This window comes from Ictalurus punctatus, chromosome 10 (assembly GCF_001660625.3).
Source record: "Ictalurus punctatus breed USDA103 chromosome 10, Coco_2.0, whole genome shotgun sequence".
In the NCBI taxonomy this organism is placed as follows: Eukaryota; Metazoa; Chordata; class Actinopteri; order Siluriformes; family Ictaluridae; genus Ictalurus; species Ictalurus punctatus.
The window spans coordinates 8,320,993-8,336,253 of NC_030425.2; the positions used below are offsets into that span (position 1 = coordinate 8,320,993).

General features: G+C 39.4%; 1 protein-coding gene across 1 annotated transcript; it reads right to left on the reverse strand.

Moving 5' to 3' along the window:
• Window positions 1–157: 157 nt before the first annotated feature.
• On the reverse strand, window positions 158–11,310 carry lpar3 (lysophosphatidic acid receptor 3). The gene is made up of 3 exons (XM_017478232.3): window positions 11,018–11,310; window positions 9,106–9,868; window positions 158–2,142 (listed from the first exon to the last, which is right to left on the reverse strand). The coding sequence occupies exons 2-3, from the start codon at window positions 9,845–9,847 to the stop codon at window positions 1,817–1,819; spliced, it is 1,068 nt and encodes a 355-aa protein (XP_017333721.2). The 5' UTR covers window positions 9,848–9,868; window positions 11,018–11,310; the 3' UTR covers window positions 158–1,816.
• Between the last annotated feature and the right edge of the window lie 3,951 nt (window positions 11,311–15,261).

Genomic DNA, 15,261 nt, shown 5'->3' on the forward strand with positions numbered 1-15,261 from the left:
CTCATATACATAAAGTAAGAAAAATGGATGATATTTATATTTAAAATACATTTTTTTTTTTGTTTTGAGGTCCTGTTCAGATTAGCTCGGCTCTTCCACCTTAACTGACACTCTGTATACACCACAGCTACCATAGCAACAAACGCCAACAACTGAATGCAGTCAATTAGCAATTTATTGTGAGCAGGAAAGCACCTGGACTCAAAAGGACACTTCACCTTGACATCTCAAGATCAGCCCTGAATGAATATTAGACACTCTAACGAGACACATGCACGTGTTTTCCGTATGTATACACTTTCACTCTACAGCAGGTACTAATAGAAAACATCCTTCTTGAACTTCTGGGCTTCAGTATGTGGTTGGTCCTAGATACTGTGAGATTGCGATTTTCACAGGAAGGGCAGATCAAGCATTTTCTAATGTGACAAACCGACATGACTCACATGATGAGTAGTTGCATGAGATCATGTTAAAAAGTCCCTGTAATTTACTCCTAAGCATGGAAGAGACAGTAAAGGTGGTTATTCCACAACAATCTGTACAAAGGTTCAAGAGATTATAGTAGGACATGACATAGGATATGCTTACAATAATCCAGAATGTTGCAATACCTACCAAACTCACACAGTCAGCCACAGCATGCATTGCATCAGACTGAGGTAACGAGTAATGCATCTGAGACCATCCCACTGATAAAAGAGGTAAAACAGGTTTGCAGCCATGTTTGCGACTACTTTGGTATTTCTTCTTGCTTTGCATGATGAATTCCATACCAAAGAAATGGAATCGTTTGATGATTTTTTTTTGATATAGCACTGTCTTTTGTATTACGCTCATGATTTTCAGGATGACTATATCACTTTACTACATTGAAACATGGGAAAGACTTGCGTAGGCACAGCTAACCAAGTAGGAGGAGTGTCTTTTCTGTTCTCATGCAGGTTGCACAACAGTTCATTCTGGCTCTAGTGAGCTCTGCGGTAAAACTATGACTCTAGATGTCATGATATACAGTTAGGACTTGTCAAGGCAAGTAGAGAGTACTGAATAATAGTTTGAAAAGACTGCAATGGACTGGCAAGTATTTTTGCCTCAAGCTCAATGTTTCTAAGGACTGCAACCCCCGAGCAGGATATACTGGTTCGTGTTGAATGCATGAATGGATTTTTGAAGGTTTCTATTAAAGCTCTGAATGGGACAGACAGTCTTGTTTTTGATCTGTGATACTTTGTTGCTTTGAGTCCCTTCCTCTGGTTGATGGCATGCTGGAGCTCATAAAGAATGCCTGGCCCTGGTGGTCTTTGTTGAGTCCATATAAAACTGAGATATACATTTGAAGAAGGTTAGCTTTAAAATAAAATACAGTAGTTACAAATCCACAGTTCTGGCTATTTGTGCATTTCATTTTTACAGTTATAATAATAATTAGAAAAAAAAAAAAGTGCTAGACATATTTAAAATGACTCCTGACTTAAAGCACCTCACATATAAAATAATAATAATACAAATTTCAACTCAGGCTCAAGCTTAACATACTATACAATTTCAAGGCACTCAAAAGAAAAAACTGAACGTACAGTACTAACAAATTATTGAGGTCAAACACAAAAATGATGCTAGTGGGCTCCATTTTCTGTCATTTCCCACAGGAGAAAATAAATTCTAATAATTGTTTAAGTCTCTTGCTAATAGCAAATCACACCATTAAAAAGTACCAGTGGGATTTTTTTGCATGACATTGTTCAGGGAAAAAAAACTGTACATGAAAATACATTGCTCTGGATAGGAATACCTATGTAACAAAGCATAGCTTTTAGGTCTTCTGTATGTCCTGTGTTGTCTTTCTTTCTATTGAGTGACGTAAACTGGTACTCATTTCTGTGCTTGAGGTGGTAGCACGAGTGTTGGCCCTAGATGACCTCTGGCGACGGGTGCCGTTATAGACACATCGCAGCAAATTCTTGATGGTGACCCACATCTCATCGTCCTTGTAAGAGTATATAATAGGGTTCATCACAGAGTTGAGGACAGCCAGAAGAAGAAACCAGCGCTTAAACTTCAGCAAATTACATTTCTCACATTGTAAGCCATCCAGGAGCAGCACAACGAAACCAGGTGTCCAACAGATCACAAAAACCCCTGCAAGAGGGAGAGACAATGCGACTTTAGAGAATGTGATTTCAGTATTTTTGCACACACACACACACGATATACATTTTACATATACTGTATATATAAAATGCAACATAAAAATTAGGTGTATTAGTAACTCCACAGAAATCTAATTAAATAAAGTATTTAGTTGTCCTCATTATTTAAAATATATATATATATTTTAACTACAAATAATTCTTTTAGTAATCTAACCTAATCTAAATTAGGACTAGTACTTAATGTTCGAGAGCACACACTAAATATGTTAAACAACATACACATTAAGTTATTTATTTTTTTTAATCCAGCTATGTCAAAGCCTATTCTTGCACAATAAATATCACTGACTTTGTGAGCTCTCATAGCTAAAATAGCAGAGCAGATCAGCCCTGCTCTCATGAGGGCCAAGGAACAGCCCATGAAGCTTTGAGATGGAAAAAAAAAAAGAATAAGGAAAGTCTATTAAAACACCAACGAAGCTTTTAGCCTTCTTAGGAGCACTGTGAATATAATCAGTTATATGAACTCTATTATAATACGCTACCAAAATCAGGCAAAACCGAGTGCTTGGGTAAGAATGGCAGTTGTCAGAGAAGCGTCCAGGAGACCAGCTACAGCAGTGAAGGACTTCCATGGCTCACTGGCTGAAATAAGAGAACCTGTGCAGAGCTCAACAATATCATAAGATCTTCAGAGATCCGATCACAGATCAGAATGGCCAAAAGGTGCTACATCTTTAAAAGGCTATGCTACCAAATCTGAGAGCTTTTGGAAAAAGATTTTGTCTGAAAAAAGTTCAGCCATTTGGTCGAATGCAAAAGCATAATGTTTGGCAGAAATCCAGGATCGAGATAAGACTATTCCTGTGATCAAGCATGGTGGTGGTAGCATCTAGGGTTGCTTTTCAGTAGGAGGAACTGGAATGCTTGTTGCCATCACAGGCAATATGGATGGAACCGAATTTAAGCAAAATTTTGAGGAGAACATGTTGCCATACAGTATGAGTGTGGGGCGGAGGGGTGGCTTAGTGGTTAGCACATTTATCTCGCACTATCAGGGTTGGGTGCTCGAATCCCACCTCCTCCCTGTGTACACGGAGCTTGCATGTTTTCCCCGTGCTTCAGGGGTTTCCTCCAGGTACTCCTGATTGTAGGCTGACTGGCATTTCCATATTGTCCGTTGTATGTGAATGTGTGTATAATTGTGCCCTGCGATGGGTTGGCCACACTTTGTGCCCCAAGTTCCCTGGGATAGGCTCCAGGCTCCCCCATGATCCTGTGTAGGATAAGCAGTATGGAAGATGGATGGATATACTCTATATGGCCAAAAGTTTGTGGACTCCTGACCATCACACCTGTATGTGCTTTTCAAACTTCCCATTCCAGATTCAATCCCCCTTTTCTGTTATAATAACCTCCACTCTTCTGGGAAGGCTTGTTCAAAAGTATTATCATAGTAATAATCAATGACGCTCAGGTGTTTCTGAAGGATTTTCTCCTTGGTTTCATCTGACAGCTGAACCCATGGTCCACAACGAGCTTACAAAGCATGTACGGGATCTCATTGTAGAATAGCGTTGATCAAGAGAGGAGTACAAAAGATGTTACGTGGAACACCGTGAACGCCCTCATCAACAGGTAGAGAAAAAGAGACACCACAGTGACATTACTAATACAGGACGTCCCTCGGGAATTGATGAAAAGACAAGAAGAAAACATATCATAGAGGCTGCCAAGAGACATGCAGCAACATTAAAGGAATTGCATGTATATTTGACAAGTACTGATCAGTCTCTGCAAGTCACAACAATATCTCACATATGTGCACATGAGATCCCCTTGCAATTTGATAGAGCTGGATCATTTCTGCAAGGAAGAGGGGAATAAAATCGAGACGTATTAATTTGTTAGATTCTTACTAAAAAAAAAACGAGTGCTGTAATAAAAGCAAAAAGGCGCCTAGTATTAGATAAGGGGTGTGCAAACTTATGCAAACAGGACATTGTAAGTGTTTCTTCCCCCCCCCCCCTAAAACGGTTATCATTTGCTTTTCACTTGAATTTTGCTGGCTGCTATATCACATTAAACGCAGAATAAGTAGAAGAGATGCAACTCTCGATAAGAGGGACAAGCACAGCTTTCAGGGTGAGATTCTGTCAACTAAAAGAATGTACCTACTGTATATCAGTGGTGTACAGCATGTAGGGGCTTGTATTTAGGAATAACAGTGCTCCATAACAAGCAGTACAGCACAACAATGATTCTGTTTTCAGCAATAGAACACGCTCACATCTAAAGCAGAAAAACTCAAACTATTACAAGTTTAAAGGGCAATAATTGGGCCCAATTACTACACTATACACCAACTATAGCACCACTCACTAGACCGAAATGTTTTGCCATTAAGATTTTACAACACAACCACATCAAATGGGGGAACCCTCTGTGGTTAGTATGCGCCACATGTAAGTTACCATTCCCTCTAATCTTATAATAAAATATCTGAAGGAAAAGGCAGGGAATGCATGTTGCACATGTGGCAGTTCAGTTTAGAGGCTTTTTGACCGAATGTTTTCTGTGGTAACAAAAAATGGCCAAAAAACAACCCCTAAAGCTTCTCTTTCCCATGGCTTCAAGAATGTAACATAAAACTTAAATATTTATGCATGATAAGTGTCATTGGGTTATTGAGAAACTTTATCTTTCAGGAGCATTTCAGGAATGCTTCGAGCAGCATCAGAATGCTTAGAGAAAGCATCTTTTTTGCTGCAGGTTCCTTATGCATGCTGTATTAGGACTGAAACATACCAGGGAACGTTGGTAAAGGAAAATGATCAACTGTGGGTTGCTGTGATGCAATACAACCCCAATGTTTATTATTTTCCTATTACAGCATGTGCTAAATGTATTGTATTCCTCTTATACCACAGCTATCTGCCAACAATTAGTAGCCATTCGTTAATATCCATTTATAATTTAATGTTGTGGAATGTCGATGAAACAAGTTATTTTCTATTTTCACTTACATTATAACATATCAAGAAGCGTTCCCTTACAAGGATCTCTATAAAAAAAAAAAAAAGAAAACGCAGCTTTTCACGTTAACGAGGAATTGCAAATGTCAAAAATCAAAAAAACCTGTCCTAAAGAGAATCCTGAGATAGGTGGAAAAGTTAAAAGGACTGAATTTACCTTTCACTTACATATGATAGTCCTTCCAAAATTGTTGAAGTATACTAGAAAGTAAATAAGTAAGTAAAATTTACTTATATAGCACGTTTCACACAGCAAAGCTGACCAAAGTGCTGCCAAGAGTAAGGAAAGTAACACAGACATGGTAACATACTAACTGAAAGCCTCACTATTTTCGCATGTATACATTTTGCTTTGTTAAATAACCACACACACTTTTTAATCTGTATAGAATCAGTTTTATACCACAGTGCTGCTGAATTCTTGAATCTGATTGGTCAGAAGGTGTTGACTGTGAATGTAGCACCAGGAGTGATTCAAAGGTTAGGTTCATATTAATGCACGAACATTAATATGAACCTAACACCAGCACACACACACACACACACACACACACACACACCCCAATACATAATTTCTATAACAGTTTATTCATAGGGACTTACACAGTCAACAGTCCACATAACCTTGCACTAATAATACACTGATTTAAAATGTGCTGTTGTTTATCAGAGAAATATGTGTAATTTTTCTCCAAGTCAGTGCTTTTCCATGTCTCCGAGAGACCAAGTTTTTGTGTTTTGTCTAATTAACGTGAAGAGAAAGAGGAAACCATGATGAACGATAAAATAATGACCGTTTATAGCATCTGTATTTATTTCGTTTTTAAAAATGTAATCACTGCCGAACTGCTCTGATATAAGAGGAATAACACACTGTGGGATGTGCTCTTACTGTATATGAAAAGAATCCGCTTCCCATCATCGATTGTGTTCTTAAACCAGTAGGCCCTGTCATATTTTATACTTTACATAACAGACTCGAACAGAGTGAAGCTTTTGAAAATGTGAGATACAGACTATTTGAAACCTTTGTCCCTATCAGTGCTATAAACAAAGGTATCATGTGCTATGGTACTCGAATCAGATAATTCATTTTATCTTCCGACCTTGTGTATTACATAACTCATCATGCTGTAAACTGCAGAGAACGATCAATGCATAGCAGTGGAATATCCTTAACTCTCTTAAATACTTCGAAATAAGCCATTTAAGTCTTTTGAAGACTTGTTGTTTTCGTGGAAGTGTTTTTGTGTTTTTCATTGTCTAGGAATGACTCGAATTTAGGAGAGGCATTCACCCCCTCTTCTGACCTGAAAATATCATCTTTTAGTAACAGTCATTTCTAACACATACAGTATCTCACAAAAGTAAGTACAGCCCTGAAATTTTTGTAAATATTTGATTATATCTTTTCATGTGACAACACTGAAGAAATGACACTTTGCTACAGTGTAAAGAAGTGAGTGTACAGCTTGTGGAACAGTGTAAATTTGCCGTCCCCTCAAAATAACTCAACACACAGACATTAATGTCTAAACCGCTGGCAACAAGAGTGAGTACACCCCTAAGTGAAAATGTCCAAATTGGGCCCAAAGTGTCAATATTTTGTGTGGCCACCATTATTTTCCAGCACTGCCTTAACCCTCTTGGGCATGGAGTTCACCAGAGCTTCACAGGTTTCCACTGGAATCCTCTTCCACTCCTCCATGACGACATCACGGAGCTGGTGGATGTTAGAGGCCTTGTGCTCCTCCACCTTCCGTTTGAGGATGCCCCACAGGTGCTCAATAGGGTTTAGGTCTGGAGACATGCTTGGCCAGTCCATCACCTTCACCTTCTTTAGCAAGGCAGAGGTCGTCTTGGAGGTGTGTTTAGGGTCGTTATCATGCTGGAATACTGCCCTGCGGCCCAGTCTCCGAAAGGAGGGGATCATGCTCTGCTTCAGTATGTCACAGTACATGTTGGTATTCATGGTTCCCTCAATGAACTGTAGCTCCCCAGTGCCGGCAGCACTCACGCAGCCCCAGACCATGACACTCCCACCACCATGCTTGACTGTAGGCAAGACACACTTGTCTTTGTACTCCTCACCTGGTTGCCGCCACACACGCTTGACACCATCTGAACCAAATAAGTTTATCTTGGTCTCATCAGACCACAGAACACGGTTCCAGTAATCCATGTCCTTAGTCTGCTTGTCTTCAGCAAACAGTTTGTGGGCTTTCTTGTGCAACATCTTTAGAAGAGGCTTCCTTCTGGGACGACAGCCATGTAGACCAATTTGATGCAGTGTGCGGCGTATGGTCTGAGCACTGACAGGCTGACCCCCCACCCCTTCAACCCCCGCAGCAATGCTGGCAGCACTCATACATCAATTTCCCAAACACAACCTCTGGATATGACGCTGAGCACGTGCATTCAACTTCTTTGGTCGACCATGGCGAGGCCTGTTCTGAGTGGAACCTGTCCTGTTAAACTGCTGTATGGTCTTGGCCACCGTTCTGCAGCTCAGTGTCAGGGTCTTGGCAATCTTCTTATAGTCTAGGCCATCTTTATGTAGAGCAACAATTCTTTTTTTCAGATCCTCAGAGAGTTCTTTGCCATGAGGTGCCATGTTGAACTTCCAGTGACCAGTATGAGGGAGTGTGAGAGCGATGACACCAAATTAAACACACCTGCTCCCCATTCACACCTGAGACCTTGTAACACTAACAAGTCACATGACACCAGGGAGGGAAAATGGCTAATTGGGCCCAATTTGGACATTTTCACTTAGGGGTGTACTCACTTTTGTTGCCAGCAGTTTAGACATTAATGGCTGTGTGTTTAGTTATTTTGAGGGGACAGCAAATTTACACTGTTACACAAGCTGTACACTCACTACTTTACATTGTAGCAAAGTGTCATTTCTTCAGTGTTGTCACAAGAAAAGATATAATCAAATATTTACAAAAATGTGAGGGCTGTACTCACTTTTGTGAGATACTGTACGGTGCAGTTAAACAGCCTGGCAACTGCATGACGTTAACTTAACCCCACCCAGAGAAAAGAACAATCAGATACAGCCAACTGAAAGACATTGCCGAAAAGGTGACAAGAAATTCGACCTCTTCTGTTAAGAATCGAGTTGAAATGCTGCACACGTTCGCGGTGTTGCGTCACCGTATTCTAAAAAGATTCGATTTTTATCTGTTTTCTCCAACACAGCCAACTTGGGCATGCTCATTGTGGTTTGGTATGTTGTATGAAAGTGCTAGGACGCTTTATCATGGCTCCTGAGCTCCGGTGGTACAAACTGCTCTCAAACAATTTTGGAAAAGACCCGTGTGAACAATCTGTATTCAAGTCGAACCTTAAGCTGTAGTAGCACCTCATCAGCTGTCCACACGTATAAATTCTCGTGTTTGTCATTTTTTGTTTTCCGACTTTTGACCGTTCTTTATTGTGTCTTATTTTCCGCTGAATACGCTCTTAATGTTATGATGCGTTTGACATAACAGTTTTATGACAAGCTTTATCACTTCATCACAGGGCTGGCGTACTCATGTAATCGTTGTCAGATCTGTTTTTGCTCTCTTTTTTTTTTATGTGAATATTATGTAAATATTTTCAGTATTTCAGTGTTTGTCTGGGGTCTTTTTTTAAATGCAGGGGTAAAATATTAACATTTTTAAGACATGTAATAGACACATAAAAACAAGATTGTATTTTTAGGTTGACTGATTCCACCAAGTAACCAATTAAATCAATTATCTGCAATATGATAAATACACGCTTTTGGTGTGTATGATATATTTGTTTGAGCCAAGCAAAACGAGTGGGGTTCTACCTGATAAAATGCAGTTCATACAGGTCAAGTGGCCTCAAAGACATAAAACCAGGGATCTATTTATAGAGTATAATAGAAAACCTACCCAATACAGTCATCACTGTTTTAATGAGCTTGATTGGCGTCTTCTTGCGTTTCAAAGATCCAGCGGCATTGCCATTTAAGTGATTTGTTTTCTTTCTCACATAGAGATATATCCTTAAGTATATCGCTGCCATAATGAGGAAAATCCCCAGGTTGAATGCTGACCAGAAGATCAGGTAACTCCTGCTGAAGATCGGTGCCAACATTGAGCACTCTCTGATATTGCAGATGCAGTTCCAGCCCAGGCTTGGTACTGCACCCATAAAGATGGAGATGACCCAAACCAGCAAGATCAAGAGGGTTACCCGGCGCTTTGTAAGGTTACTGTGTACTTTCCAGTTCATGATGGAGATGTAGCGCTCCAGAGCAATCACCAGCAGGTTTGCGAGTGAGGCTGAGAGGCTTGTGTCCAGCAGGCCCTGGCGAAGAAAGTACTTCTGTACCGTCAGAGTTTGGGAAACTGCACCCGTGTTGAACACGAGATACAAATATGCGATCCCAGCAAGAAGATCTGAAGCAGCAAGGTTGGCCACAAGATAATAGAATGCGTAGTGAAACCGTCTGTTGGTGATCACAGCGGTGATGACCATTGCGTTGGACACCAGGATGAAGCAGCAGAAGATGCAGCCCACACACTGAAGCACAACGAGATGCGTGGACTCCCAGTCTTCAATCACTTGATTGCTTTTGTTGTAAAAAAAACCCATCTGCTCATCATAGTAACATTGGTTCTGACTGGACATCTTGTGCGGAATAAAATTGCTCTGGAAGAAGAAATAACAAAGAATAAGGATATATTAAAAAAATAATAATAATTAAATGGAATAAATATGAGATTTAATTGTATGAACCAATAAAAATGGATAAAGCTGAACCAAAGACTTCTATCTCTAATATGCACAATCTAGGAGGTTAAAGAGATTCAGGTGAGCAAACAGCAAGCTTGACTTATTTAAAAAGTGGGAAATCCGTTAAGTAGGCTAAACCACATCTTGTTCCAGCCCTGAACCTTTTCATATTGTGTCTGCAGAGGTTATTTCAGTTCTTAATTAAAATGATCCATAGGCTCAATCGCATTGTGACTCAGCTTCTATTCTTCAAGTCCTTTCTTGTGAAGTGGTTTAATTCGGTTTAACATGATTGGAAATGTTTTATTGACGGCAATTCCCCTGGATACACCCTGGCAGTGTAAAGTAAGAAAGAAAGAAAGACAGACAGACAGAAAGAAAGAAAGACAGACAGACAGAAAGAAAGAAAGACAGACAGATAGATAGAAGTAAAGAAAGACAGACAGAAATAAATAAAGAGAGACAGACAGACAGAAAGACAGACAGGCAGAAATAAATAAAGACAGAAATAAAGACAGACAAACAGACAGAAATACATAAAGAAAGACAGACAGAAAGAAAGACAAACAGAAATAAAGAAAGACACAGACATGAAGACAGGACAGAAATAAAGAAAGACAGACAGAAATAAAGAAAGACAGACAGACAGAAAGACAAACAGAAATAAAGAAAGACAGACAGAAATAAATATTGACAGACATAAATAAATAAAGACAGAAAGACAGACAGAAATAAAGACAGACAGACAGATACATAGACAGAAAGAAAGAGACAGACAGAGAGAAATAAAGAGAGACTGACAGAAAGAAAGAAAGAAAGAAAGAAAGAAAGAAAGAAAGAAAGAAAGAAAGACTGATTTTCAGGCAGGTTTTGACAGAATCCAGAGTCGATTAAAAAAGATGTTTTTATTTGTGTAGTCTACTCGTCACAGAATGTTTTGTTGATGTGATCAGAAGTAATGAGACGCGCAGATCAGCACGAAATCATAGTGGATAGAAAAATCCGACAGCTTGTGTCTGTGCACCTGTGTGTGAAAGCTTTGGCCGAACAGACACCGAGACTTACCAGCACCACCTGCAGAACCTGGGCCAGATGAAGTGATCCGTCGCATTTGTTTGTGAATGTCTCCACTCGCGCATTTCAGGCGAGGTTCTTCCTGGTTGCCTCTGGCTGATCTCTCCAGCAATCTGAGAACGGAGAGTGAAAGCGACGAGTCTGAAGGGTTTGGGAAGACGGGGCGGTTGGTGTGGGTGTGGAAAGTCGTGTACTGTAACACTTACGTCTTCTTTTTGTCCTCTATAACATGAATATTCATTTATATAACACGTCATTCGAGATGTCATATACATGTGTATACACACACCTGGCTTTTGCCTGAACAGAACATGAAAGTAAACTATCTTACACATCAGGACATCCCAAAAGCACCTTATATCTCCAGGTAAAAGCTTAGGGGAGAGCGGGGCATAACCTAACACTGTTTTCTCATGTTTGTTCATAACGTCTGATACAAATATTTGGTCTTGAACACACACACACACACACACACACACACATATACATACATACGTTTTATTTAAATATGATGATCAGTGTAAATTGTTATTATTTTGTTTAAAGATCTTTTTTTTTTGGCAAAATAATAACAATTTACACAGATCATCCTGTTCAAAAGTTTACACCCCGCGGCTCTTAATGTAAGCTATCGTGTTGCCTTCTTGAGCATCAGTGAACGTGTGCACCTTTTGTAATAGTCGTGTACGAGTCCCTCAGTCGTCCTCAGTGGGAAAAGACGGATCTCAACATCATATAGCCGCTGCTGGAAAGGGGTCAAATATGTGGAGGATGCTGGAAAAGCTAAGAATGTGCAGGACCTGAACAGTGGGCAGTTTAAGTGCTCAGGATAAACAAGGGACTCGCAAACAAGCATAAACAAAACATTTAAAAAAAAAACATAAAAACGGTCGTGGATCATCCAGGGAACGACACCCGGTATTAAGAGTCAAGGGTGTGTAAACTTTTGAACAGGGTAATTTTTATAAATTCAGCTATAATCTTGTGGACTATATGTAAACATCTGTTATGTGAAATAGCTTATTCAGGACAAAACTAAATAAAAAAAACAACATGGGATTTTTATGATCCCTGTTATTTTGTTAAAATTATTAAGATTTTGCAGATTCTACAAGGGGTATGTAAACTTTTTGGCACAACTGTAATTAGCTCATATATGGTTGTTCACTGTAGTATCACACTAGGATTAATTTCACCATGTAGTCATGTCTATGCCAGACAACAGCTACATTTAAGCAGTTTAATTGAGTTTAGTAGTGGTCCTGTCACAGCATAAAAAAGCTGCCCCCAAAAGGCAAGCAATGACCTTTGTAAAAAGCAGGCAGGAAAGTACAGTCTCTGGAAAGTGTCCTGACATGCCCCTTAGGAACATCAAAAGACAGGCAGTTAAAAGTGGACATGGGAAAGCAGCACAAATTCCCTGAGAACATCACAATAACCATACTTTGACTGGACATGTTGCTGCTGGCATTTCCATGGGAGGACAAGATAAAGGAGTCCCATGAGAGGAAGAAGACCATGTACTGGGACTTAGTGGAGGAGTGTTGCAGTAAGGGAAAGTGGGCAGTCAGTATGCCCATAGTGGTGGGGTGTAGGGGATTTGCTGGGCAGTCACTCAGGAAAGCCTGCAGCAAAATGGGCATTAAAGAAGCTGGCAAAAAGAAGGCCATGGTGGCTTTTGCTAAGAAAGGTGAGACGTGGCAAAAATGCTATAGTACATAATTCGGACCTGATCAACAAAGGCGAGGGTGTCTGACGTAAGAAACAAATACTTTTGTCACATTTTTTCTTACCTTTTCTCATACTGCCTACGCACTCCATTGTTACTTTCTATCAACCACTGTCTAGTCTTTGTGCACCAACTATTGTGAGAAATTAATAAGTGGTTTCTGAGTGGTAGTTATGACTTACTACTGGCCTGCTGGAGAGAGAGAGAGAGAGAGAGAGAGAGAGCTGTAAGAAAGCATGCATTAGAGCACAAGCACAGGAAAATGGATCAGTCCACTGGGAAAATTCAATAGCATAAAAAACCAGAAATTAAGCCCAAAACATATTGCATTGGAAAGGGGAGTCGTTTTCTTTTCACAGCCTTACTCAGTGTGTGAAATACTTGTTTCCCCATGCATTTCTGATGTACCGAAATTATTCCATAACAACGTTTTCCTAATCATTTAAATAAATCTTACAATAGAAATGGTGCTGTGCATCATAGACACACTGTCTGCACTTACATTTTCTTTTTTCTGTGAAGATTCGCTAGATTTAATTACAATTATTGGTTCTTAGGGACCATGGAAATTCTTTTAGATTTAGCTCAATCTGGCACTGAAAATCCAGCATGGTGCAGAGTGTTCATGCCCCAAAGGACCTCCATTAGCGCTCATTGCAGTTCCCATCTTTGACCACATGGACGAGGAGTAAGCGTGCTGCCTCATGAGAGACAGAAGCCAATAAAGATAACACTGGCGTAAATCTGTCAAATAACAACACTTTTTAAAATTGTTGTTCACTTATAAGAGGTAATTAGTATTTTAACAGACTGGGAGAAGCTTGCCTTGCTTGATTCTGTGGTCAATGAACTATTTGTGTTTGGATTTGTCTGAATCTTTTAAAATCATCCAATCACAAACAGGTTGTAGCGTCTTAGCAGAGGCAGACAGATTCTTATTTAAAATCTCCTAGTACTTGACTACCAATGGACTTCTTGCGGCCTTTGGATGAAAACAGCTCCACATCATCACAGAGCCTCCACCACACTTAACAGTGAAAATCAGATTCTGTTCTTGTGTTTGCTGGAAGAAAAAAAAAACCCCAAAAAATTGTTTATCTCTTCTCACCATGGAACCTTGATGGCATCTAATTGTATATCTGGATACTGAGTGAGCCGAAAATGCAACCATCTTCTGCAAATCTCCAGCAGTGATCCTGCCTCTCTAATCAGCCTGCTGTGTATGGGAGCAAAATACACTTCTCTCCCAGGTGGGCTCACTACAGTCATTTCTAAGCTCTCAATTACAGTTCTAGGTCATTGCCTTAAAAGTAGCCATTGTCTTATTTATGAAAATCAACACACTTTTGTCTCACCTTATTAGTGTATTCTCTAATCTGGGTTTCACAGTGGTGCAGTGGGTAGTGTTGCCTCCTCTTAGGATTCTCACTTCAATCCTGAGCTTTTGTGTCCATGTGGGTTTCCTCTGGTTTGTCCCCACCTCCCAAAAACATGTCAAATTGGACTTCTGGGTATATGAATAAAATCAATTAGATCAACCTTCAATTAAAGGAATCAACCACATTTTTACCCATCTTTGGAGGTAACTAGGCCTTCTTGACATTTTTTTTTTTTTATTAAAAAAAAAAAAGAAAGAAAGAAAGAAGTGCAACTGTCCACAGGATAAACACCTGGGTTTTTATTTTTTGGTAATTGAAGAAGTGAAAAGGCTGTTTTTCAAGGACATGTGAATAGGTCATTTTAGTACACTGTTTGTAAACACTTTTTCCTCTATGGCTCCAGATCCATACTCTCACCACATATTTTGCAGCCTTAATGCATTTCCCTTAACGAACATTAAAATATTGCCTTTCCTGTAATTGTAACATATGGTAGGGATAATACTGTGGCTGTTATTAAGATGAATTTCATATTTTCTTCATATTTACTTGATATCCGATCCAGCAAACCTTTTTACTCATGAGTCTTAATTATATTGTAGCCCTCTGTATGGATGGATATTACTGATCATCTTCTTCCTTTGGCTAATGTGAGTTGTATTCCCATCCCTGATACACATGTAAACTATGGTGTACACAGTAAAATGGAATCATTTTGTAATACAGCAGATTCCAATTAAATCACTTTAATCAACCTTCAATTAAAGTCACACTTCCATTATTTTTTCACAAAGACATTTGTTCCTAACATCTTTTTTTTTTTAACCCATCTTATGCTTAATAGGGTGCCAATAATTCTGGCGCTGAATATAAAGGCCTTCTTGATTTGCTTTATTTGCCTGCAAGAATATACAACTTTCACTTATAAATGCAGTTTTGAATAGGAAGTGAAAACTTCCTCTGAAAAAGCACCTGGTTTTTAGTATATAATGAAGTGAAAATGTTTTTGCCAAAAAGTCCTGAATAGATTGGTTTGCCTACATCATTCATTCACACAGTCGTGATATGATTCTCAAACATGCTGCACTGTTCATTTGTGCGTTTGTGATAAGATTAAGGTCCTATGA

Excerpts from the sequence above, each read along its gene's own strand:
- lpar3 (XM_017478232.3), bottom strand. The coding sequence starts at position 9,847 with ATGTCCAGTCAGAACCAATGTTACTATGATGAGCAGATGGGTTTTTTT. Across the intron at positions 2,143-9,105 it reads AACAGTGATGACTGTATTGG|GGGTTTTTGTGATCTGTTGG; the intron begins GTAGGTTTTCTA and ends TCCCTCTTGCAG.